This window comes from Camelina sativa, chromosome 11 (assembly GCF_030686135.1).
Source record: "Camelina sativa cultivar CO46 ecotype springtype chromosome 11, ASM3068613v1".
NCBI classification, from domain to species: domain Eukaryota; kingdom Viridiplantae; phylum Streptophyta; class Magnoliopsida; order Brassicales; family Brassicaceae; genus Camelina; species Camelina sativa.
In genome coordinates this window covers 34,408,601-34,434,047 of record NC_141890.1, presented here as the reverse complement: position 1 = coordinate 34,434,047, position 25,447 = coordinate 34,408,601, and the positions used below count along the sequence as shown (strand labels likewise).

The 25,447-nt window shown below is 34.1% G+C and overlaps 4 protein-coding genes and 1 pseudogene across 8 annotated transcripts; 4 read left to right on the top strand and 1 right to left on the bottom strand.

Annotated features, from left to right (window-relative positions):
- The first annotated feature begins 958 nt into the window (after positions 1-958).
- Positions 959-2,178, top strand: LOC147934794 (putative F-box/FBD/LRR-repeat protein At5g44950 pseudogene; annotated as a pseudogene).
- Positions 2,179-2,807: 629 nt separating this feature from the next.
- On the top strand, positions 2,808-4,422 carry LOC104728568 (F-box/FBD/LRR-repeat protein At5g44980-like). Its single transcript, XM_087476219.1, has 3 exons — positions 2,808-3,854; positions 3,959-4,102; positions 4,183-4,422. The coding sequence occupies exons 1-3, from the start codon at positions 2,961-2,963 to the stop codon at positions 4,195-4,197; spliced, it is 1,053 nt and encodes a 350-aa protein (XP_087332345.1). The 5' UTR covers positions 2,808-2,960; the 3' UTR covers positions 4,198-4,422.
- Positions 4,423-10,357: 5,935 nt separating this feature from the next.
- On the top strand, positions 10,358-12,804 carry LOC104724934 (putative F-box/FBD/LRR-repeat protein At5g44950). 3 transcript variants are annotated; one of them, XM_087470942.1, is made up of 4 exons: positions 10,358-10,937; positions 11,658-11,989; positions 12,088-12,228; positions 12,327-12,804. In XM_087470942.1, the coding sequence occupies exons 1-4, from the start codon at positions 10,358-10,360 to the stop codon at positions 12,609-12,611; spliced, it is 1,338 nt and encodes a 445-aa protein (XP_087327068.1). In that variant the 3' UTR covers positions 12,612-12,804. The 3 variants fall into 3 exon arrangements, with proteins under 3 accessions (XP_087327068.1, XP_087327067.1, XP_087327066.1); XM_087470941.1 differs by lacking the exon at positions 10,358-10,937 and having other exon boundaries at positions 11,506-11,701; positions 11,911-11,989; XM_087470940.1 differs by lacking the exon at positions 10,358-10,937 and having other exon boundaries at positions 11,506-11,701; positions 11,893-11,989.
- Positions 12,805-19,626: 6,822 nt separating this feature from the next.
- LOC104728566 (flavonoid 3'-monooxygenase CYP75B137-like) lies at positions 19,627-21,798 on the top strand. Of its 3 annotated transcripts, none has more exons than XR_015572867.1 (3): positions 19,627-20,629; positions 20,795-20,984; positions 21,304-21,798. XR_015572867.1 is itself a non-coding variant. In XM_019232507.2 (3 exons), the coding sequence occupies exons 1-3, from the start codon at positions 19,691-19,693 to the stop codon at positions 21,731-21,733; spliced, it is 1,566 nt and encodes a 521-aa protein (XP_019088052.1). In that variant the 5' UTR covers positions 19,681-19,690; the 3' UTR covers positions 21,734-21,798. The 3 variants fall into 3 exon arrangements, 2 of the variants coding, with proteins under 2 accessions (XP_087332101.1, XP_019088052.1); XM_019232507.2 differs by having other exon boundaries at positions 19,681-20,629; positions 20,788-20,984; XM_087475975.1 differs by lacking the exon at positions 21,304-21,798 and having other exon boundaries at positions 19,672-20,629; positions 20,795-21,229.
- Positions 21,799-22,588: 790 nt separating this feature from the next.
- On the bottom strand, positions 22,589-25,442 carry LOC104724933 (wax ester synthase/diacylglycerol acyltransferase 8-like). Its single transcript, XM_010443502.2, has 7 exons — positions 25,112-25,442; positions 24,123-24,707; positions 23,954-24,020; positions 23,679-23,803; positions 23,387-23,596; positions 23,136-23,273; positions 22,589-23,045 (listed from the first exon to the last, which is right to left on the bottom strand). Exons 1-7 carry the CDS (start codon positions 25,307-25,309, stop codon positions 22,890-22,892), a joined length of 1,479 nt encoding a protein of 492 aa, XP_010441804.2. The 5' UTR covers positions 25,310-25,442; the 3' UTR covers positions 22,589-22,889.
- Between the last annotated feature and the right edge of the window lie 5 nt (positions 25,443-25,447).

Here is a 25,447-nt window from a genome sequence, read left to right as displayed (position 1 = left end):
CATCACAAAAATAGCAAAGCCCCTATGACCTCCGCTTATTCATCTCTTCTGTTGACAGAAACTTGCGTGGCTGCATAGAGTTATCCTTGGGTTTATAAGCTGTTTCGAAACTACCTGTCTTCTGCACCCAGTCAAACTTATTGGAAGCTCCTGTCTTAAGTTGAGTATTCCCTCCGGACTGCCACTTACTACTTTGCCAACCATTAGATGTGACACCACTTCCCTTTCTAGGGTGAGCTTGTTCATACAACTTTCCCAACATCCAACATTGTCTTATAGTCTGAGGTTGGAACATCCTAATGTGCATTTGAGTATTGGTTTTAAGCCCCACCAAATATGCACGAACCAAATAATCCTCTGGTAGTCGCAGCCTCAAACAGATCAACTCAAACTTCTCATGATACTCCTTAATTCCCCCTGTCTCTTGCAACATTTTAAGTTCCCCAATAGGACCATCCATAGCATCCTTGTTCAAGATGGACATTAGCCCTAATTTAAGGAGGCATAATATTTTCTGTGATTTCTTAACCGGGATACATCTAGTGTACGACACATGATAATCTATATACTCTTTAATGCATATATTATTAATTCTCTGTGAAAAATAGCTGACATGTTTCTCTATTATTCTTCTTGCAGGGGGTTTGCCAATGTTCTAAACTCGGACCGACTCCCATATTCCATAACTTGTATCATTTGAAGGCTACGGTCTGGAGCTCCTCAATACAACTACTGTCAGCCTTTCTTGATAGCTGTCCAAATCTGAAAACCTCATTCTGACCGTAAGAATCTCCTCGAATCTGTGATTTGGCAAAAGAAGTTTGCTGAAACATATCGTAAACTCAGCTTGTTGATTTTGCAGGATTATTTTGTAGCAGTGGATCCAGAGCAAATGGGCTTTACCAACGTGCCTCGATGTTTAATATATACGCTGGAGTATGCTCAGGCTAAGAAACCGATGATAAATAATGACAGTGAGTTCTTCAGATTCCTCTATTGCTTATTACGTTTTAGGTACATGTGATTATTAAACCCTAGAATTTGGGAGAAGTTTGTGGAATTTAACCCCTTCGATTTTTTATTTTGAAAGCTACTAGGGTTTTGTGATGGGGAATTAATGATAGAATCAGCGCACTTCCGTATTAGTATTTGTTAACTCATATACTCTTAGAGCTTCCGACCAAAGATCCTGTCACGACAAGCGTTTTATCAACCAGATGGAGAGATCTTTGGTTAAGTGTTCCTGGACTTTAATTACAGGTCAGTGATTATTTCCCTGTTCATGAAGAAGTATTTGAGACCTTCATGGAAAAGTTTATGGAGTTTAACCTCGGGTCACACCTGCAAAAGTTCAAGATAAAGAATGATCACGTCATACACAATGTATGTAGCGATTGGATCGCCACAGCGATTGGATCGCCACAGCGATTGAACGCGGGGTTCGACATCTTGATGTTCAGGCCAAGAATTCTCTGTTTGTCATTGATTTCATGCCTATGAACAATCACCAGAACAAGACACTGGTGACTTTAAAGCTTGCAAACGTAGGGTTAATTGAGAATCAAGATATTGTTGTTTCTTTACCTTGTCTCAAGGTCATGTATCTAGATAACATTTCTTACGGTAACGATTGTCCTTTGGGTGCGGAAAATCTCATCTCTGGATGTCCTATTCTTGAAGATCTTACCGTTGTAAGAATTTACTATGAGGATCTAGAAACATTTCCTCTCCTGCGTGTGAAATCTCCGACTCTGAAGACCTTTCGTCATATGTTTAATTGGGGAATATCTACTACATATTTTTTGGTTGAAATTGATGCTCCTTGTACAAGATAGTTATAAAATTTAAGTACATGAGCTTTAGAGATAGTCAATCTGAGAAAATCTTGGTCAAGAACCTGAGCTCCTTGTACAAGATAGACCTTGACACTGAATTTAACGTCAAATTTGGCGGCAGTCCTTAAATGAGGATTTAAGGAAGAGAGACATGATCCTTGGTATTCTCACTGGTATTTCGAGTGTTAGACATATGATCATCTCTCAGCCTACTCTAGAGGTATGTATATGTATATATACCCTGATGCACAGTTTTATTTTCTTATGAAAAGATTCTCACATATATGTTTGCATATAGGTGAACTCAATCATTCACCTCTCTAATTTTAAACCAATCAAATAATACCAAATCATATTAAATAAAATTGATATTAATAAGTATTTTAAAAAATTATTAACTAAAAATTGAAATATATTAATTTAAATAAATCTAAAATGACACATAATTTCGTTTAATTATAAGATCTAAACTTTAATTTTCTTTTATAAACTCAAACCAATATAAAACTTCGTTTAGTTATAAATTTAAAACCCTAATTCTCATTTGTCAACCTAAACCGATATCTGTAATCTATTTTAATTATAAAATTTAAACTCTAATTTTCATTTATCAACTCTGACATATAATTTTGTTTAATTATAAAATTTAAATCCTAACTTCCTTTAATTTATAAATCCAAACATAAACCATAATTTTTCTTATAAACCCAAACTCAAATATTATATCATTTAATTGTAAAATATAAATTCTATTAATAAACCTAAACGAACATATAACCTTGTAAATCAAAACTTAATAATATATTATTAGTTTTTAAAAAAATAATAAATATTTTAAAAAAGTTTTTATTTAATAGTTGGTGTAATCTGATTGGTTGAAAAAGAAAAGGTGAACCCAAGTATTTTCTCCTCCTATGTTATTTTTGATGTATGTGTTTTTAAAAAATAGGGTTTGTGATATCGCCAGACATAATCTGCCGTCAAATCAAATCGACAGAGACGGGTTAGTTTATTCACTTGACGATATTTTCTATGAATCGACGGAGAAACTTGAGAAACCCATCGCCCTAGGAATCGATTTTGTGTTGTTGGTTGTTGTTGTTGTTGTTTTCTCGTGCTATAGGGATGGAGTGCGATTATATCAGCGAATTGCCGGATTCTTTGCTAACTCAGATTCTCTCATACCTTCGGACCAAAAATTATGTTAAGACAAGCGTGTTATCCAAGCGATGGAGAAATCTTTGGTTAAACGTTCCTGTACTTGATTTATACACCATTGAATTCCGGCCTTATCCTAACGAAGAAGACTTCGCTAGGTTTATGGAGAGAATATTTATGGAGTTTAACCGCGGGTCACACTTGCAAAAGTTCAAGATAACGTATTCTCAATGCAGTGGCTATCGAGATCGATTCATGGAGCTGATCAGAACTGTGGTCGATGGTGGAATTCAAGATTTGGATGTTTCTATGCATCCTTGTAACAGAGATGATTTCATACGTCAGAACATCTACAAGAGCAAGACATTGGTCTCTTTGAACCTTTGTAATGTAGAGTTAAAGAATCCAAAGGTTGTTGTTTCTCTACCTTGTGTCAAGATTTTGAAACTATCAAAAGTCTGTTACGGTGAGGATGGTCCTTTAGTTGTGGAGAAGCTCATCTCGGGATGTCCTGTTCTTGAAGATCTTGAGCTGATCAGGCCGTTTGATATTTTGAGTGCACAAGTTGGGTTGTTCCTGCGTTTGAGGTCTCAGACTCTGAATAGCCTTTGTTTATCCTTTGCAGTGCATAGTGGTTATACAGATTTTTCAGTTGAGATTGATGCTCCAAGACTCAAGCATATGAGTGTTGAATGGAGTCAACCTGATAGCATTATCGTAAAGAACCTGAGTTCCTTGTTCAAGATCGACATTCGTACCAAACGTTATCCTGTGAGACCAGATGATTTTAATATTTTCTGTGATTTCTTAACCGGGATATCTAGTGTAAGACATATGACAATCTCCTTGTGGGAATTACAGGTAAAATATATATTTATATACCTCTCTAATGCATAGATAACAATTTAATGTATTAATCCTCTATGAAAAATATCTGAAATGTATCGTTTTTATTCTTCTTGCAGATTCTTTTTGGTTATTCCAAACTCGTACCGGTTCCCATATTCGAAAACTTGTATCATTTGGAGGCACAAGTCAACAGCTCATCGCTACAACTATTGTCTGCCTTTCTTGAGAGCTGTCCCAATCTAAAAAACCTCATCCTAACTGTAAGAATCTGCTCGAATCTGTGATTTGGCTAAAGAAGATTGTTATAAGATATTGTAAACTCAGCTTGTTTTTTCCGCAGAAAATATTTTGTTGAAAAGGAGCCAGAGCAAATGGACATTACCAACGTGCCTCAATGTTTAATATATTCGCTCGAGTATGTTGAGATTAAGAATCAGAGGAGAGATGGAATTGGGATTAAACTAGTCAATTACTTTCTTGAGAATTCAGCAGTCCTTAAGAAACTGATTATAAATTTCGAATGTTCTTCTGTAACCAACCAAGAGCTAGAGAGCTACAAGAAACTTCTTACATCAACAAAGCTTTCTCCTATATTCTAATACATGTCAAGTTGTCATTGTTTTAAATGCAGCAAGTAAGAGTGTATCCGACGGATTTCACTCGTAATACCTGCCATGAAGATTGGTATGGCGTGGGCCGTGCGTCTCTGGATCGAAACTTCTTCCGTTATGTTTCAGTTTTTTTTTTCTTTAATCAAAACGACTTTTTTTAGTTAAGCACAATCACTATTTTATAGTTGATAGTGTAGCATTGGCATCTAACTCATCAACATTTTACTGATTGACTCCGTTTGGTCATTATCCCTATCTAGTTGTTGGTGTGTTTTCTAAGATTCAAGAAAAGAGAATTGACACAAACTCTAAACAACTCTCTTTATTATTTTAGGAAAAATACCTCAAAAACCTAAAGCTCACAAACTCTCGTATCTTAAAATCTATAGGAAGTCACAACCCGACATCTCTATTTATAAGGAACTTCACAATCTCATTTTCCTAATCTCTCTAGGAAGACAATTTCTTTATTTCTCACAACTTCCTAAACTTCCAATTCTAATCTCTTTAGACTTGCTTGTGTATCAAGCTTACTCCAACATTCTCCTCCTTAAGCTTGAAATGCATCTTCTCCAAGTCCTGAACACCCATGAGCTCCCTCATCTCCTTAAACTTTAAATTTCCCAAAGCTTTAGTGAGTATATCCGCCTTTTGTTCGATTCCCGGAACATGCTCAACTTCAACTTCTTCATTCTCCACACATTCCCTGATAAAATGAAAACGCCTCTGTATATGTTTACTTCTGCCATGGAACACGGGATTCTTTGTAAGAGCTATTGCAGATTTATTTTCAATCCGAATAATAGCTTTCTTGGCCTCAACCCCGGTAATCTCACTGAGTAAGTCACGCAACCAAATAGCTTGTTTAATCGCTTCAGTTCCGGCCATAAACTCTGCTTCACACGAAGATAAAGCCACTACATCTTGTTTCTGTGAGCACCAAGAAATAGGACCATCTCCTAAGTAGAAGATATGACCGGTTGTGCTGCGACCGTCATCTGGATCGATACTAAGGCTACTATCACTGTAACCGACTAACCTTGGTATCTTCGAGTATCTTTCAAAGGTTAAACCGAGGGATGTTGTTCGTTTGAGATATCTCAAACACTGTCTCATCGTAGCTCCATGTGACACTCTAGGACTGTGCATATATCTGCTCAAGACTCCTACACAGTATGACAAGTCCGTTCTTGTGTGAATTAGATAACGGAGACACCCAATTTTCTTCCTGAAGACCGTAGCATCGATTTCCTTCTCATGTTCTGCTTTTGATAACATAAGTCCAACCTCCATCGGTATCAACTCAGAATTGCAGTCCGCCATTCTTGTATCTTCCAGAATCTTCTGAGCATATCTCCTTTGACTTAACACAATGCCATTCTCATGTTGAATTACTTCTATCCCAAGATAGTAAGTTAGCAATCCAAGATCACTCATTTCAAATTTAGTAGCCATCTCCTGCTTAAATTTGTAAATGATTGATTTGTCCGTACCAGTGACAAAAAGATCATCTACGTAGACTGCAATAACCAAGGTTTGTGCTTCCTCTGTTTTTCGATACACAGTCGGTTCCTTTGAGCACTTTTTGAACTGCAGTTCCTCAAGAATTTGGTTGAGCTTGTTGTTCCACGCCCTTGGAGCTTGTCGCAACCCATACAAAGCCTTATTCAACTTGTAAACTTTTTCTTCACACCCGATTTTTTCAAATCCTTCAGGTTGAGTGACATAGACTGTCTCCTTGAGTTCTCCGTGAAGGAATGCTGTTTTGACATCTAAATGGTGAATTTCCCAACCATTAGCCGCTGCAATGTTTATAAGAAGTCTTATGGTTTCGATGCGTGCAACAGGGGCAAAAACTTCTTCAAAGTCGATTCCATATTGTTGTACATAGCTCTTAGCAACAAGTCGTACCTTATACTTGTTGATGCTACCATCGGAATTTCTCTTCAGCTTAAAAACCCATTTGAGTCCAATTGGCTTTATCCCAATAGGTAAATCAACTAAATCCCAAGTGTGCAATTTTTCAATTGACTTAACCTCTTCGTTGCATGCTTCTATCCACTTGTTTGATTCTCTGGCTTCACTAAAACTTCTTGGTTCGTTGTTCAAACACAAAAGAAGTGTCTCTCCTTCTTCCTCAGCAAGCAAAACATAATCTCCAAGATACTTAGGGGTGTTGCTCTGTCTCTGACTTCTTCTTAAAACATGTGGATTATTGTCCACACCATCATCTTCCCCTTTGTGTTCTGCAGTCTCGTCATCTATTAATTCTGGTGTGTGATCGTTGATCCCTGTTCCGTCTCTGTCTCCTTCATTACCACCATATGTGTCGTCCCTAGGTTCAGGGTTATTAGTTATCACTTCTCCAGACAAGATACCATGATTTCCAAAGTCACCAAGTGTGATGTTAAAACTTCCGTCACCATCTTGTTCTGCATTTTTCCTCCAATTCCAGCCCTTACTTTCATCAAAGATCACATCTCTGCTTACAACAATTTTCCTTGTTTGTGGGTCATATAGTCTATATGCCTTAGAACCAGGTTCTATCCCCAAATGAACTAACATTCTGGATCGATCATCAAGCTTCTTAAGTAGATGTTGATCAACCTTCGCATAGCTAATGCAGCCAAAGATCCTTAGGTGATCGATACGAGGTTTCTGTTTCTTATAGACTTCATATGGTGTCTTATCTGTTAACGCCCTTGTTGCAACCCGGTTTAATAAGTATGTAGAATGTCTCACTGCTTCTCCCCAAAGATAATTTGGAACTTTCATATGCTTTAAAATGCTTCTTGTCATCTCCATCATCGTTCTGTTCCTTCGTTCCACAACACCATTCTGTTGTGGTGTATAAGGTGCAGTAAGGTGTCTATGGATTCCTGAATTCACACAGTACTCATTGAACTCTTGTGAAACGAACTCACCACCTCTATCCGTCCTGAAAGTTTTGATTCGAGCCCCTGATTCTTGTTCAACTCGGTTCTTAAAAATCTTGAACTTTTCAAATGCATAACTTTTTTCTTTCAACAGCGTAATCCACATATACCGTGAGTGATCATCAATAAGAACAAAGATGAAACGATTTCCAGCAGATGTACTGGTGTTATTGGTCCGCATAGATCACCATGGACCAATTCGAGAACTGAAGGAGCTCTGTATGTGGTGGCCTGTGGGAATGTCTGTCTCGTTTGTTTCCCAAGAAGACACGAACTACAGATTTCCTTTTCAAACACTACTTGTGGGAGTCCTTGAACGAGATCTCTCTGCTTCATAGACTTAATAGTTTCGAGATTTATGTGCCCAAAATGAGCATGCCATCGACTGGATTCGCTAATAGATGATAGATTCAAATAAGCATTGTCATGAAAGCCCATACAAATCTTGTAGAGCCTGTTTTTTGACCTTGGAGCCTTTGCAAGTAATTTACCTTGAGCATCACGCATTGTCAAGTAACCACCCCTTAGCCTGATGTCGCAGCCAGCTTCTGTTGCTTGTCCCAAACTAATTATGTTACTCTTTAAATCCGGGATATAGTACACATCTGACATTACTCTCAACTCCCCATCCATATCAACTAGTGAAATAGATCCTTTTCCTTTTATATCAACTCAAGAATCATCTCCAAACCTTACCTTCCCGGTAACAGACTCATCTATCTTCTCAAAGTATCTTCTATCACCCGTCATGTGATTACTGGCCCCATTGTCAAGATACCAGATGTTGTTCTCTTCTGTGTTGGTTTCAAACTTGCTAGGAATACAACGTTTTTCATTTAGAAAGACTACCTCATGCATCATGAGCTCATCAGCATCTTGCGTATTTGTGACATCCAGAACCTCAGCTTCTTGTAATTTTAATAGACGATCAGGGCAGTCGAAAGCAAAGTGACCTTGTTTGTCACATCTGAAACACATGATGCGGGACGCGTCTCTTTGTCCATTGCTTCGTCCTCTGCCTCTCCCTCTATAGAAACGACCTCCACGTCCTCTGTTCCGAAAATCGCTTGTATATTCGCGACTGTAGTTCTGTGTTTCCATCTTTGCATACATGAGTTTAGATTGATCCTCTTGCACATCAACTACTTCACCGATTCTCTCTTCGTAAGCTTTGAGACGTCCAATAATGTCTCCAAACGTAGTGTTATTAAGGTCTAGTACCTGTTCTAAAGACGCCACTATGCTATTGAACTTCTTAGGAGGAAGACAATTAAGAAATTTCTTAACCATCTTGGCTTCTTCAATCACTACGCCAAGCGAAGCAGACTTTGAGGCTATCTCAGACATCTTTCCTGCATACTCATCAATTTACTCTGTATCTTGCATCTTAAGTCTCTCGAAATCAGCCATAAGCGTTTGTAGACGTGCTTCCTTAACACGTTCTTCCCCAACATGTCTCGATTTAATGGCGTCCCAAATCTTTTTCGCTGTATCCAAATCACCAATCTGCAGAACTAAAACCTCGGGTATGGACTGAAACAGTAAAGCCATAGCCATGTTATTCTTATCATCATCGACTGCTGCTGTTTCAGGTTCAATTGCCTCCTAAACCTTGTGAACCTTTAAGGTGATCTTCATCCTTAACACCCAGACGGTGTAGTTGGTAGGGTTCAGCATAGGACACTGAATAGATGTAGATCCTGCTCCTTCTTTCGGTGTAGCTGCAACTATTGTACCTTCGAACATTGCTCCCTAGAAGATCGAATTGCTCTGATACCAAATCTAAGATTCAAGAAAAGAGAATTGACACAAACTCTAAAGAACTCTCTTTATTACTTTAGGAAAAATACCTCAAAAACCTAAAGCTCACAAACTCTCGTATCTTAAAATCTATAGGAAGTCACAACCTGACATCTCTATTTATAAGGAACTTCACAATCTCACTTTCCTAATCTCCTAGGAAGACAATTTCCTTATTTCTCACAACTTCCTAAACTTCCAATTCTAATCTCTTTAGACTTGCTTGTGTATCAAGCTTACTCCAACATGTGTTGAGGTTAAAAGACTGGGATGGAAATAGTTAAGTACTTTCTTAAGAATTAAGAAGTTTTTTCTTTTTTTGTTCAACAAGAACTTCATCCAAATCAAACGATTACAAATGGAAAACAGAAAAAGGCATAATCTAACAACCCCGATGTGCGAGACGAAAAGCTAGAATACTACCATAACTTGATAGAAGGATAAAGACACAGTCACAAACTTAACAAATGCGTACGAAGAGTTGTCGGAACGACCAAATATGAGACATATCGGAAGAGCTGTCTCAAAACACTGATTTTTTTTTGTTTTTCATTCAAATTTTTTTTTAAGATGCCTAAAAATGTTTTTGGGCTTGTGGCCTTATATTCTCTGCGACGGCTGTGTGGAAAAGGTATAATCGAATATGCAGAAACAAGTCACAAATTTTATTAAGTAAATATATTATATAATAATTCAAAATAATTTTTAATATAAGATCGAGTAAAACTGAAAGGAGAATCATATATTTATGTTTTTATTAAGTAGGGAGATTTATGGAAAGTGGATAAAATTTGGAAAAAAATTTCTACAAAAACCTTATATATAATTAAGTATAACTAAAAGAGTAAATTACCAAAGTACTTCTGTTAATACAATAGATAATTAAATTTCCCTTTATTTGGTTGCATGCACCAAATTCTAATTCTGTTTGGATTTATAATATACATGTATTTGCTATTCGGTACGACGGATAATATATTCTCTCTTTCGTTACAGTTCGTTGGGTGAGTTCCTCAGATTCCTACCTTGATCATTACGTTTTTGTGTGATTGTTTCATTGACGTAAACCCTGGAGTTTTTGAGAGCTTTGAAGAATTCAACGCGAGGTCTCATCAAGAATTTTGAGATATATTGTTATCTTGGAAGCTGTTAGGGTTTCGTTACTGTGATGGGGAATGATATAATCAGCGAGCTTCCTGAGTTTTTGATAACTCAGATCCTCTTATGGCTTCCGACAAAAGATTCGGTTAAAACAAGCGTTTTATCAACCAAATGGAGAAATCTATGGCTTAATGTTCCAGGACTAGACTTAAACTCCGATGACTTCCCTTTTCCTTACAGAGATAACATCTACAACGTCACCGAAAGATTTCTTGAGTTTAACAGTGAGTCACGCCTTCAAAAGTTCAAGATTAAGAATAATCACGGCAGATACAATGTGTGTAGGGAGAGACTGAAGGAGTGGATCGCCATAGCGGTTGATAGAGAGATTCAACATCTAGATGTTGAGACCAAGAATCCTCTGCTGCATCTCAAAGATTTCATGCCTATGAACATTTATAAGAGCAAGACACTGGTGTCTTTAAAGCTTGTATACGTAGGGATGAATGACCCTGCAGAGTTTAGTGTTTCTCTACCTTGTCTCAAGATCATGCATCTAGAAAACGTTTGGTACCGTAATGGTTGTCCTTTGATTGTGGAGAAGCTCATCTCAAGGTGTCCTGTTCTTGAAGATCTTACCTTGGTAAGTGATACGCCCAAATTCGAGGATCACTCAGCCGGATTATAAAGGATAGAAACTCGCCAAGGTGCAAGGTGCAACAAGGGAGATTTGATGGATTGAAGGGTCGCACAACAGTTGCGGAAGGCTGCTGATATTCCCAACTCCAATCGCTGCTAGATATGACTCACTAGTCCAGCAAAAGGAGGCTGTTACAAAGAAATGTTCTAGACAAAGAACAAAGAGATATACTCTTAAAATGAAAAGGAAAATTGATTGATTATTCTCAATGAGATTACATGAGTTTATATAGTGATAAGAAACTTGGTAACAAAGCCAAATATTAATTATTCTTGAAACTAAAAGACAATAAATATAGATAGTTGAATGAAGACGCAACTCTTGGTCTTGGTTCATGTTTCCCAAAGTTTCATTCCCAAGATGTCCTTCCCAAGGTGAATTGAACTTCATTTTCGTCATTCTTCATTGACCACAAAATAAAGTGATTATTTTGGGTTTTCTTGAGCTTGTATTATGCTCAAAGTGGGCTGGACTTGATAGATATCATCCTTAGTAGAAATTCTCATTTTCTCTTTGCTCCAAATATCTTCAAATATCAAATGAACAGCTCCAGCAAGCTGTTTGGTCCTTGCCCTTGTCATTGGTCCAACAGGTACAAGCATAGCATCCTCAGGAACAAGCTCAGCTTCCACTTGATTATCCTCATTGCTTTTCATTATCATATCAGTAAGGATTCATGATGAGGGTCTACAAGCTCTGTCTCTTCTACGTGTGAGTTCTCCAACTCTGAAGATCTTCCGTTTAATGTTTGATTTAGAGATGTCTACTAAATCTATATTGGTTAAGATTGATGCTCCAAAACTCAAGCATATGAGTTTTAGAGATAGGCGGTTTGATAGAATCATGGTAAAGAATCTGAGTTCATTGCTCAGGATAGACCTTGATACTGAATTCGGTGGCAGTTATTTTGATGATTTAAGGAAGAGATATATCGTCCGTGATTTTCTCACCGGTATTCCGACTGTAAGACATATGGTCATCTCTCAACGTACTCTAGAGGTAAATAATGTTCTCTGTAATGCATGATCATATCTAACAGTTTAGTTATCTATTGGAAAGATTCTCACATATATGTATCCTCTGCTTTCTTCTTGCAGGTCATACATCGTTATTCAAAACAGGAACCAGTTCTTAAATTCCATCACCTATCTCATCTGAAGGCTGCGTTCTCGAGCTCGTCGTTACAACTATTGCCAGCCTTTCTTGAGAGCTGCCCAAATCTGAAGAAACTCATCTTGGTAAGAATCTGTTTGGATTTTTGATGTGGGAAAATAAAATCATTGTTGTTGACATATATTATATTATAAGCAGCTGATCATTTCGTTTTATTTCGCAGGACTTATTTGTTTCAGCGGAGCCAGAGCAAACTGATCTTACCGACGTGTCTCGGTGTATGACATCAACTCTGGAGTGTATTGAGATTAACAAACTGATCAGGAAGGAAGCAACTGGGATTAAACTAGTTCACTATTTTCTTGAGAACTCACGAGTCCTTAAGAAACTCAAGTTAAGTTTCACAGATTCTCCTAAGAGTATGACTAATCAACCCATATATCATATCTACAAGGTGTATCTTACATCCAGAAAGCGTTCTCGCAGATGTGAAGTTATCATTTGTTAACGTGTCAAGTTATGATCTCAGCCTCAAGGTTTTATTTTTAGGACAATAATAATCTTTGCATTGCCTTCATATTTGTCCATCTTTCTTCAGTTCTGTTTGTATTTATTTATATATGTTCTATGGAGCATGGTATAAACTCCGTTTTCTTTTTTCTTTTCTTACTAACGAATTTAAAACAGTTAGTTTTTTTGGGGCAGAATCTAAAAACCCTCACGCTGGTAAATCCTGTTTCAAAACAGCATTGTGATAGTACCTTGTTAGTTTTTTCCGTGTTTCCGTTGGTAGTACCATGTTTATTTGAAGGAGCTAGAGCCAGAGAGCTTAATATCGAGTATATTAAGAGACGGGGAGTGAATCATACAAAATCACGAGACAAAATGTATTGTAAGTGTCTGAATTTGTTATACTAAACAAATAATGCATATGAAATTTGTTTTAAATTTGAATGCGTTAAATTTGGACTTATCTTGGGTTTCCAACTAAAAACCAATTGGCAATAGATTGACCATAACTCTTTATATATAATGAATTAATGATAATCTTTTCAAACTTCTGATGTGGAACTTGGAATGTATCTCAACAATCTCCCCTTCAAACTAAAAACCACATGTAAAATCTTAACACACCTCTTTGAGATGATAACTCCATCTTTACTTGGGTTAACAAAAGTCATATCTGTATCCACTTTTTTAGGTCTACCAGAATTTGAACTTTGGACTCTGATATCATATTAAATTTGGGCTTATTTTGGCCTTCCAACTAAAAACCAATTAGCAATTATTAGATTGACTCTAATCCTTTATATATTAATGATAATGCTTTCAAACTTCCAATCTGGAACTTGGATTATATCCCAATAGAATGATTATATTTATATTCAAAGATACGCAACACGCCGGGTATTTGAAACTATCTATCTAGTTTTGAAAAATACCATAGTTTGCTCAAATTCAGATAAATAGTTGTTCTTGTTATTGAAGTTCCTTTTATTTTACATTTAAAATAAAAATAAAACATATATGCACAAAAAGAATGACCAATATAATTTTGCACATGCCATATCATAAATGTTGAGATATGTGGTGAGGAAAAGGTGACTTGCAAATCATCTAATAATAAAATAAATATCTAACTTTTGTCCCACATTTTGAGAATTAAATATTGAAATACAGAAAGACTCACACGGTCATTTGGTTGATCCGCTAACCAATGAAGTTTTAAAGTCATTTACATTGTTTGTTATAAAAACTGGAAATTCCACAAAAGAAAGCCATATTTTTATTACTTCACTCACATTTCAAATTTGATATGTCCTTTTCAATTTTGGTTTGAAAATTCTGGTTTCAATTATTTCCTTTTGTATAATTAAAGCTTCCTTTCAGCCTTCTGGCCTTCTGGGTCCAATAAAATTGCATGGATACATTAATTAGCAAATTACAGCTGATGGAAGACAAGAGAAGCCACTTCATTCCAGGCTGGAAATCAATACCACAAGGTCCACAACTAAGTAAATACACGTCAAGGTTCAATGATGCCCTTCTATCAAAGCCACTTCAAAGGCACAGATTACCAAGTAAATACATTATCAAATATCAACGTTGAAGGATTCTTTTCTCTTTTTCTTCTTTGAATGATCCTTTTTTTCACATGTGTAAAAGGGCATATTGAATCTAACATTTTAAGTGATTTGTTTAAAAATTATAAATCTTATTTAAAAATCTAATAAAATTTAGTGTTATTGAACTAATAATTTAAAATTCTATTTTAAAATCCACTCTTATAAATTTATTTTTAAGATTTGATTGTTTGAAACTTACGATAATTGTATTATTTTATAGATTGATTTTTTTTAATCAAATGGTTATACCATTTTTGACATAGAAAAGGGAGTAGAATAGAGCCATATAATTTTTTTTTTAATTATTGTATTAAATTATTTAGCACTATAATATTTTTTTGGATTTTTCCCTTTTTTATTGAAAATTAATTAAATTTAACTCCAATTAAATATTTTTTGATCGAGTTTGATAGAATTTTTACTCGCGCACGCGCGGAATTTTAATTAAAAATCTATCAGTATAAATTTTGTAGCTCTAATATAATCATTCAAACGTTTGAGTATAAATTTATATAAACACTATATTGTTGAAGATCATTAATGTTTCTTTGTTTTCTCTATTTGCGATGGATTTTAGTTTAAACTTTTTATCAATAAAAATCATTGAACATTAATATATTCTTTTGAAGTTTAAAAGATAAATCCATATAAATGCCATACTTATATTACTAATATATATATAACATATTAGATAAGGACCCGCCCGATGTGCGGGTTTTAAAATTTTGTAAATATAATTAAATTTAACAAAACTATATTAAAATTTGTTGTATGTTATTTATAATATATTTTTTTTGTTTGCTTTAATACACTGATTTATATCCATTTACAAATTTTTGATGTATGTTACCATTAAATGTGTATTTTCTTACACCTAAGTATATTGTATGTTACAAATATATTCTTTACCACCATCTAGGAAAATAACTATATAAAAACATTAAGCCAACAATTATATGTCTATTTATTTTCACTTATGCATAGTTTATTAAATCACTAAAAATGTTGGTTCAAGAAACTTCTCAAATCAAAAAAATATTACATAGTATACTAAGCAATGATGTGTCATCACAATAGTGTATAACCAACCATAGAGAGAACCTCGGCTCCGCCCTCCTCCCTTATAGAGAGAACATTGCGTCTAACCTCCTCCACCGTGAAGAGAACCTTGACTCCGCCTTCCTCCCTTGAGAAGATAACCTTGCATGCGTCCAAACTCCTCCACCATGGAGACAATCTTGGCTCTGCCCTCCTCATATGTGGAGAGAACATGTTTACGTCTTTTAGCTATCTCAAAGTAGCATGCTCCGACAACCAATGAAACTAAAAGTCATTTTCCAACGTCACAAAATATTTTGGTAGTAACTAATGTTAAAATTTTCAATGTATTCGTGGAAGTGTCTTTGACACATCATGATGTAGCCTCTGTCTCCGAGCTCCTATGGATCTATCAAAACGGTTCATGGTTTTCCAACCTCCTCCACCATAAAGAGAACCTTGGCTCCGCCTTCCTCCCTTGGGGAGATAACCTTGCATGCGTCTAACCTCCTTCACCATAAAGAGAACATTGGCTCTGCCCTCCTCGTGTGTGAAGAGAACATGTTCACGTCTTTTAGTTATCTCAAAGTGGCATGCTCCAGCAACAAATGAAACTAAAAGCCCTTTTCCAACATCACAAAATCTTTTGATAGTAACTAATGTTAAATTTTCCAATGTATTCGTGGAAGTGTCTTTGACACATCATGATGTAGCCTCTGTCTCTGAGCTCCTATGGATCTATCAAAAACGGTTTATGGTTTTCCAATCTATCTATCTATGTTTGTCGTAAGCTCGTGTTTGATTAGCCTATTTTATCCAACTATTAGGTTGATAAGGTTCTAATTATTTTTAAAAAAACTGTTTAATTTTTTATAATTATCTTTTTACATTATTAATTTTGTTTAAACATTTTTTTATTTTTTTGTCAAAATCTCAAATCCTTCCTATTAAATATTAACTTTTACACATGTCAAAATCTTAGATTAATAACTTGACACATGTCAAAATCCAGTTAATGGCTAACTTTCAAAACCCAACTTTATATAATAAGATATTGTCTAGTGTCTCAATATTTTTTTCTCGACAAATCAACAATATATCACATGGTAACAAAAAATAAATTAAGAACCTCACTGGAAGATTAAAAAATATTGTCAACAATCTTCTCACCTTTGATCCCTAAAAGAGCTCATTCCATATTCATATCCCATGAAAATATTTTTAAAAAGTTCTAACGTCGAATGTCGATCGTTAAACTAATTATAGAGATCATTTAAACATATCGATATCCATATTAAATGCAATATACAAAGTTTCATAAACATTTTTAGTGTTATGTCGCTTCAACGGGGTATCCTACCATAATAGAATTTCTGAACAAGTCAAGAATGCCTAAATGGTGAAACGGTTAAACCCGATAATGAATATCCGTTCACTAATCCAAGTTACATATTTTTCTAAAACCTTACATGTTATTTTCAGATGTTAATTTTATGATGCAACGTCAGATTCGTCTTCTAAAAAAAACATAGTGTACATTAAATATGTTATCCTGCCAATGTTTTGGGTTTAAAGAATTTGATAAAATTGATGAAATCTCAAGCTTGCTTTATATATATATACTAGATGATAACCCGCACTGTGCAGTGCAGAGAAATATTTACGTAAATTTTGATCTATTAGTTACAAAATAATAGTATTATCTTTATTTGATTTATTCTACCTATTTTACAATTTATAAATTTAATTTACTTAGTTTCATACTCCGGTTTCGAATATAGTCGATACAATAAACTTAAGATTTACCATTATTAGGTTTTGGTTATAATTGCTTAAATTCTTTAGAATTGGTAGAATCAAGAAAACTCTTATTTACTCGTGATCCGATTTACAATTTGTAGCGGTATTGAGTCAATGTAAAAAATAAATTAAAGTGCAAGAAAATTATATGAGTGGGAAGTAGAATGTTTTGGATATTTATAAGTATCAAATAAGTTAACCTGTAAATATATACATATATGTTTTGCATAGTGTGACAGGACAATATATTACCTCTCCTACGATAGAAAATTTAGTTGATTTGTTTATCATCTCATTATGTTAAATTATATATATCAAATCTTCTCAAATTTTGAATTAATTTGTGAATGAGCGAAATCTTTTTGAAAATAAGATCATTAATTGTAAAAAAATTTCTTAAAAAAAATTGTGACCCGCACTGTTTAGATAGTGGAGGTTTAATAGTTTTCTGTGGATAATTATTTTTATTTATATTTCGAATGATCAAAATAATTATTAAAGGAAAATAATATTATGATTGATCATAATTATTATTTATGATTTTCTAGTAAAAACATTTGTGTAGATGTTTTTGAAAAATTAAGGTTAAAATTATGTGTAAGAAATATTGGATTTCTAGTTATTCAAATATCATATGTTATAATCTAATATTAATGTTATGAATAATTGTTTTATTGATGCTATTGACAAAAGTAGGTTTTTCTAAAAAAATAATTAAAATATTTTTATTATAAAATTGAGATTTTCTGAGTTGTTTTATGAATAAATGTATTCTGAATTATTTTTTTTGTATAAATTCTATTAATACGGATTAAGTTCAAAATAAAACGCATTAACTTATGTAAATTGGAAACACAATACTTTTGATACCTTGTTATGATTTTGATAATTTGTAATCAAAAAAAGGAAAAAATCAGTTGACATCATGATTTAAGCCTCTACATTATTTAAATGTTAAACAATTACAAAAACAACTATAATGAGATTTATAAAACAATAAATGAAATCTGAAACAATTTCATTATAGTTGTTTTTGTAATTGTTTAACATTTCTGAAACAATAAATGAAATCTGTTAAAATAATTTTATTAAATAATTTCAAAAATATTGGGCTATAAAAAAAATAAAATCGTTTTATAAGATTTTTTATTGTTCTAAAATATTTTTGAAAAATATTTATAATATATTTACGTGAATCAATCCCCGGATCGGTACTTATTGAAAAACCAAGATTTTTCTGATTTTATAAGATTTTTTGAGTTAAAAAATAAAAAGAAAACAATTAATAAACACTAAAAAAATAATTATATTAATATTTACGTGAATTTGTTTTTTTAATAACTATATTAATAATAAAAAATATGTTTTCTGTTATTATATTTTGTAATTAAATACAGTAGCATTTTATATAATATACCATAGGGGAGTAGGGTTATTTGTTTAGAAGATTGCTTAAATAATATAATGGAGATATATGTACATATATATATATATTTTTAATCATGTTATTAGAATTAATTGTAACTCCAGTTGATAATATGCCTTAGTAGATATGCTACACAAATCACATATCACTTTTGTAACGGCTTACATATCATTTTTTTCTATATTTTCTGACCATTAATTTTGTTTTTTAGATGAATTATTTTTTCAAGATTGTTTTTCATAGTTTTCCCAAAAAAAGTGTGACACTTAGAGCGTCTTCGTTTTAGATCAAAACTTTTAAGTTGAGTTGAGTAATTAATTTTTTATTTTTCTTTAAATGAAATTTAATAATAGATATTTGTAGTATAAACATGTTTCTTAAAAACTATGTTTCACTTCAATTTCATTTATATGTTTAGAATTTTATAAATACAATTACATAAATTATTTTTTTATTTCACCATGCATTAAAAATTTTACTTCCATTTTAAAACTCATTAACCCATTCTAAATTTTGATATATGGTCATTTTTTGGTTAAAATTTTCATAATAACATTATTACTAAAACAAATTCATAGTATTATTTTTACTATTTTAAAATTTTAATTTATGCTACTTAATTCATTTTTATCTAGTTATTGTGTTGATTATTTACTAAAACAAATTTATATTATTGTTTTTACTATTTTAAATTTTCATTAATTTTACTTAATTTATTTTTTATTTATTTTTTACTATTATTAATTATAAATAATAAATATGCAATGAATGAATATTTAAAATAGTATTTTTTAATGCAAAAAAAATATATAGAATATTGCTTCGGTGGATGAAGATGTGGAGGAATGAGAAGAGAGAAAAGTTAACTTTATATATTTTTTTTGAATAACTATGTATATTGTACCATGTACACACACAAAAAATTATCTGCACACACTCTCTTTTCATGGATATTGTTTTGTTTTGTTTGACTGGCTTCAAAATTTAGGTCCTTAGAAATACATTATCATGTTTGCCAGTATATATATATTTACAATGAACATTTTAATTTAAAAAACGATGAAATTATATCATCTGCTTAAATGTGAAGATGAATGATGATGTACCGCTGTAACCGTATACAATACCATTATATATAGGGACAACAATTTAAGTACATCTCATAATTTCTACAAACAGATGTAAACGATGTAAACGATGTTTCCGATTTCAACTCTCATCACTGAAAACACAATATTGATCAATGTCACACCTTACGCAACTCTCGTTCTCATATTTTTTTTATCGATTCTATGGTATTTCTTGAAACGCTCGCCAAATCCACCTCTACCGCCTGGACCGCGAGGACTACCTATTGTCGGAAACTTTCCCTTTCTTGACCTGGAGCTTCACAGATACTTCACAACCCTCGCTCAAAGTCACGGTCCAATCTTCAAACTCAATCTTGGTTCAAAACTAACCGTAGTTGTCAACTCTCCAGCACTAGCTCGAGAGATCTTGAAAGACCAAGACATCAATTTCTCAAACCATGACATCCCTCTGACAGGCCGAGCCCTTACCTATGGCGGTATCGACCTTGTTTCGTTACCGTATGGGGTCGAATATAGAATGCTTAGAAAAGTTTATGTTGTCAAGCTTCTTAACCGTAAAACCTTGGATTCTTTTTACGAGCTTCGACGCAAAGAAATTCGGGAAAGAACGAGGTATTTGTACCAGAAAGGTCAAGAAGAATCACCGGTGAAAGTTGGAGACCAGATCTTTTTGGCGATGATGAATCTCACGATGAATATGTTATGGGGATGTTCGGTGAAAGCAGAGGAAATGGAGACTGTTGGAACAGAGTTTAAAGAAGTTATTTCTGAAATAATTAGGCTCTTAGGAGTGCCTAATGTTTTTGATTTTTTCCCGTTGCTAGCTAGATTCGATCTTCAAGGTCTTGTGAAAAAGATGCACCTGTGTACTCGAAAGGTCGATGCGATAATTGAAAGAGCCATCGAGCAGATGCAACGACTGAGAAGTAGGAGTGGTGATGATGGTGAATGTAATGAATTTTTGCAACATTTGATAAAGTTGAATGAGCAAGAAGCTGACTCGGAGGTTCCCTTTACACTCGACCATGTCAAAGCCGTACTCATGGTAGTGAATGGTTTCAGTTTTCATAGTTTAATTTATACACTTTGGAGGATAGCAGATTCTTGCACACTATGTAGACTAGTCTTAAGATCTTCCGATAAAAAACAATAAGATGTTTATTTTTTCATGAGAACTGACTAAACATGTGATTGCTTGTGGAGGATATAGTAGTTGGTGGTTCAGATACGACAACCAACACGATAGAGTTTGCAATGGCCGAGCTAATACGGAACCCGGAGTTGATGAAGAAAGCACAACAAGAGCTAGAAGAAGTTGTATGCAAAGACAACATAGTTGAAGAATCACACATCACTAGACTTCCTTACATAGGACCCATTATGAAAGAAACACTTAGGGGGTGTACACAAGTTGACATTTTAAGTGATTTGTGTGAAATTTACAAAACCTATGTTATTCAATCATGGATTTTGAAAAGTCTATTAAAATCCACTGTTATAGTTTGTGGATTTGAGTTTTAATGACTTTTAGGAATTCTGGAGGATTTGAGAGGATTTGTTTAGTTAAAAATACATAAATCCAAATCTCATGGTTTTAGGTGGGATTTGAAAGAATTTTACAGAAAATCATATCAACTTCCCTAAATTCTATCAAAATTTCAAATTTCTTAAATCCCATCAAATTCTACAAAATTATGGTTTCAATACACCCCCCCTTAGACTTTATCCAACCATATCTTTGCTAGTCCCTCATCGTTCAACCGAAACCGCTGTTGTGGGTGGCTACACTATCCCTAAAAATGCTCAGACATTCATCAACGTTTGGTGTATTCATAGAGACCCAAATGTGTGGGATAACCCAACTGAGTTTCGTCCTGAGAGGTTTATTGATAACAACACTTGTGATTTCAAAGGAACAGATTATAGGTTTCTTCCATTTGGATCTGGAAGGAGAATGTGCGCCGGTACAACACTTGCTGAGAAGATGGTTTTGTACACTCTCGCGACGCTATTGCATTCGTTCGATTGGAAGATTCCCAAAGGTCACATGTTGGATTTAGAAGAGAGGTTTGGCATTGTCTTGAAGATCAAGAACCCACTTGTTGCCCTGCCCGTTCCTAGGTTGTCTAATTCGAATCTTTATCTATAAAGCCTAAAATATTTCAAAATTTTATAGAAACGGTAAAAGATTGTAATAAAAACCTCAACCGATGTGCCTATTCAGATGCGAGTGGACCGATCGTCAACGTGTCTATTAGAAAGTCCGTCAGGAAGTAGTTCAGCTACTCCTGCAACAGGTGTGAATTGTGAATTGAGCAATGTATTTCTATCCAACAGAAGTTGATGTTATAATGAATTGTGAACTCAATGAACTTATTTGGTAATAGGATTTTGGTTAAGAGGTTGCAAATAAAAGTTTTAGCAAACTAATAGCTAAGTTTAGCGATTAATGCCTTGAAAGAGGGTTTGTGTTCTTGTATTCATGTTCTAGAATGGTTCTTAATTTTTGAATTTTATATTTCATTTTCTCCTTACACGTTGATCTCTGAAATACCCTATGCTTTTTATCTTATAAGTTAATCGTTATTTTTTGCATTTTTTATTTAGTCAAAAAACAAACAAAGTTTTGTCTGTTTTAACTGTTCTTTGTGGATTGACCCCAAGTTTCCTACCTTGCAGTTAAGTATATCAGATAATTACTCGAACAATCACTTTGCACCAATCAGTATCGATTTATTTTCCGCACAAAACCCTGGAGTCCCTTGTGACTTTTTATGTTTTTTAGCTTATTCTACTCTATATAATCCTTTGTGTGCTTGCTTTGGTCTTGGTGGAGTTGATCCCTAAGTACTACTGCGTATGTGTAACTATGCACTTGCGGTTTTCTAATGGGTAAAACTTTTTAACTCGTTACTATAACCTCTCAACTAGCTTTCGATCTTATATGAGAACACAATATAGAGCAAAGAAATAACATGAGAAAGAGATGAGATAACTGTGAAGATGAAGCAAAGGAATGATGTAGAACTTAAACGAGGAGCACACACAAGGTGTTGAGTTCAGGCCTCCAATGTGGAGACCATACATCTCGCACGAGGCACAGACCCTTCCTAGAATCCACTAAAACACACTTAAATGTTTTCATCTTTATCTCTCACCCTTTTTTCCCCCTCTTTGTTTCCCGCTACTCTCGCACAATTCTATATAAAGATACTACAAAAACAATGAAAGTTTCTAAAATACTTTATTACCAAACAAAAATATATCTTGTCTTTAATGATTAGAACTAATAGGCCTCATGCGCCTCAGAGTAACCCTCTTTCCCATAGAGCAGCTTTCATTGTTTTCAGTGATTCTTCCATATCATCACAAATGGTGTGAGGATCCGGTATTATGGTAGGATCAACCGTTATCGTGATTGTCATTTCCCCCGCATAACTTGTGTAAATTATGAACAATGCCTATCAAACACACATAAAACAAGACAATTAATTAAAAAGAAAATCTTATACCGTTTAAACTAAATTACGCAACAACACAAAAAGACGTACATATTGATGTCCATAAGAAATCGGCGAAATATAAGTGATAGGATGGCCATGGAAACTGATTTCTTCCGTAGGGCCCATAACGTTTGAAACACATGCCGTTGTGTTCATCGCGTGTAGATTGTATAATGATGATACTACCTATAATGACAAGAGTGAGTTATGATACTACCCATAAAAATTAACGACAAGAGTGACAATAATGATGATACTACCCATAAAAATAAATGCAAACAAATCTCAATTTATTTTACCTTAGCTCCAAACACTTTTAGGCATATTTTGATAAAATAATACGCTAGAGCTGCGTGATAAGAATGCTTTTTTCGAGCCAGCATAGCTTTGGTTTTTTTCAAATGAACCAATGGATCGTTTTCTAAACGAATTGATAACGGTAAAACAATTAAGCTAAAGTAGTTCCCCCATCTGCATTTTGAATCCTTGACCATCATTTCTGCCAAAGGCTTTATGAAGAAAATATATATATCAATATGTGCAATTATTGTTTGTTGAGAACTAAAGAGTTATATTGTATAAGTCTCTAACCTTGAACCCGATGTCTGGCCTTAGATTTACTGTACAACCTGCACGGAATCGTATTCCATCTGGAAGACTATTCGGATATGAAGTCAATAATGCTCCATCCTCCTCATTATTCTTGTCTTGTTGTTCTTCAAGAAAAAGACATGCGGGTGAAACATTAATTTGTAGACCGTATAAACAGCTTCGTTATATTGTATTAGAATCAACTTCTGCAGGTTAGGTAATTTAATCACTAGAATTCTTAATAATACATCATCTATACTGACTTTAATGTTTACCATATTGTCGGTTCATATAGCTAGAAAGAGCAGCTTGTGTAATTCCGAGTAGAACATCGTTGATGGTCTAATAACAGCATATGCAATATATAGAAGGCACAGATATCCATTAGAAAGTTACGTAAGAAAAATCCTCTCAAATGAGGTATGAACATAAATCACAACGTACCATGTTCATAGCATTCTTGATAAGTTTAATGTCATCGAGAGAGATATTTCGGTGATAACATCTCTTTGGATTGCTCCTGACATTCGCACCGCCTTTCAGTGGCGTTTCTGTATCCTTCAAAAAAAACATTGTCGCAAAAAGCAAGAACATATCTACGACTGTATTCCATATCAGTCTCAATGTAGAACCAATGGTGAATATTGCCCATAAGAACCAGTCATTTTTTTCAAGTCTATGCGACACAGTGCTTCGCCGTTTCACCGAAGGAATAACAGTAGGCAACATGTCTGGATTTGATGTTTTGTGGGTACATGCGAGCACGAGGGAAAAGAAGGACATTCCATCTCCCATCGCATGGTTAAATCTTATTATACCAACTGCTTCAGCATCCAAGGTTTTGACGTTAAGGATGTGAATGTCCCACAAAGGCCGTGATCTATCTAGAGGAATCATTGTGAGACGTGAGATATAGTCATCGACGAAGCTTTGTCCACCATCACATATCTCTTCTGGATCTATGGACGGTACGATTACATGATCTTCTACGTTGACTTCGGTCTCGATCCATTTTGCACCATTTTCAGACTATCAAGATAAGACACAGATGGAGACCAAACGACATGTGTTAAGATAGGATTTATACAAAATTTATATATCTATAAAAAAAATTTAAAAACATGGCCGTAAGTCGACTCAAATTACATGGCAGTATAATAGATATCACATCTATTTTTTTAATTAATTTATTATCTATATTTAAAGAATAAATTCAAGAAAATCTAAAATTGTAAATCAGGTCATGTTTGAATTAGTTTTCTTTAAAAAATAAAATCAATTTATTTATTTTAAAAAGTAAACTCTTGAAATTCAAAATATGGTCATGTTTGAATGTATCACTTACAAGTGATCGAACATAATTATGTATAAAGAGTTGACAAAAAAAAAATATGTATAAGGAGGTTTGCATATATATGTGTTTTAGTGGGTACCAGTTTGCTGCAGAAACGAGGATGCTTGTGGACATTGTGCCTCAAAGCATGAAGAACAACATCGGGGTTCATTTTGCTATTGAACCCAATGTTGATGATGTTACATATGCCTGTGTCTGGTGATTGGAATAGACGCGCCATCGGGCTAACTGGCTCCTCCTCCTCATTCTTCATTCTCCCTTCCTCTTCCATGTGCATATCTCTTCTCTCTCTTTCTTTCCAACGCTATTTATAAAGTTTGTCAAGTGGTCTTCCTTTTATTGTTAAATAGTAAATATTTCATTAAAAATGAAAAAAAAGTTTAGGTTAAAATGAAAATAAGTGGTCTTCCTTTAA

Bases quoted from the DNA above. Each gene is read 5' to 3' on its own strand.
- LOC104728568 (XM_087476219.1), top strand. From the start codon at position 2,961: ATGGAGTGCGATTATATCAGCGAATTGCCGGATTCTTTGCTAACTCAG. The intron at 3,855-3,958 runs GTAAAATATATA...TTCTTCTTGCAG, and splicing joins TCTCCTTGTGGGAATTACAG to ATTCTTTTTGGTTATTCCAA.
- LOC104724934 (XM_087470942.1), top strand. From the start codon at position 10,358: ATGGGGAATGATATAATCAGCGAGCTTCCTGAGTTTTTGATAACTCAG. The intron at 11,990-12,087 runs GTAAATAATGTT...TTCTTCTTGCAG, and splicing joins TCTCTCAACGTACTCTAGAG to GTCATACATCGTTATTCAAA. The intron at 12,229-12,326 runs GTAAGAATCTGT...TTTATTTCGCAG, and splicing joins ATCTGAAGAAACTCATCTTG to GACTTATTTGTTTCAGCGGA.
- LOC104728566 (XM_019232507.2), top strand. From the start codon at position 19,691: ATGTTTCCGATTTCAACTCTCATCACTGAAAACACAATATTGATCAAT. The intron at 20,630-20,787 runs GTAGTGAATGGT...TTGCTTGTGGAG, and splicing joins ATGTCAAAGCCGTACTCATG to GATATAGTAGTTGGTGGTTC. The intron at 20,985-21,303 runs GTGTACACAAGT...ACCCCCCCTTAG, and splicing joins ATGAAAGAAACACTTAGGGG to ACTTTATCCAACCATATCTT.
- LOC104724933 (XM_010443502.2), bottom strand. From the start codon at position 25,309: ATGCACATGGAAGAGGAAGGGAGAATGAAGAATGAGGAGGAGGAGCCA. The intron at 24,708-25,111 runs GTACCCACTAAA...TTATCTTGATAG, and splicing joins CTCGTTTCTGCAGCAAACTG to TCTGAAAATGGTGCAAAATG. The intron at 23,046-23,135 runs GTACGTCTTTTT...TGTGTTTGATAG, and splicing joins TTTCTTATGGACATCAATAT to GCATTGTTCATAATTTACAC.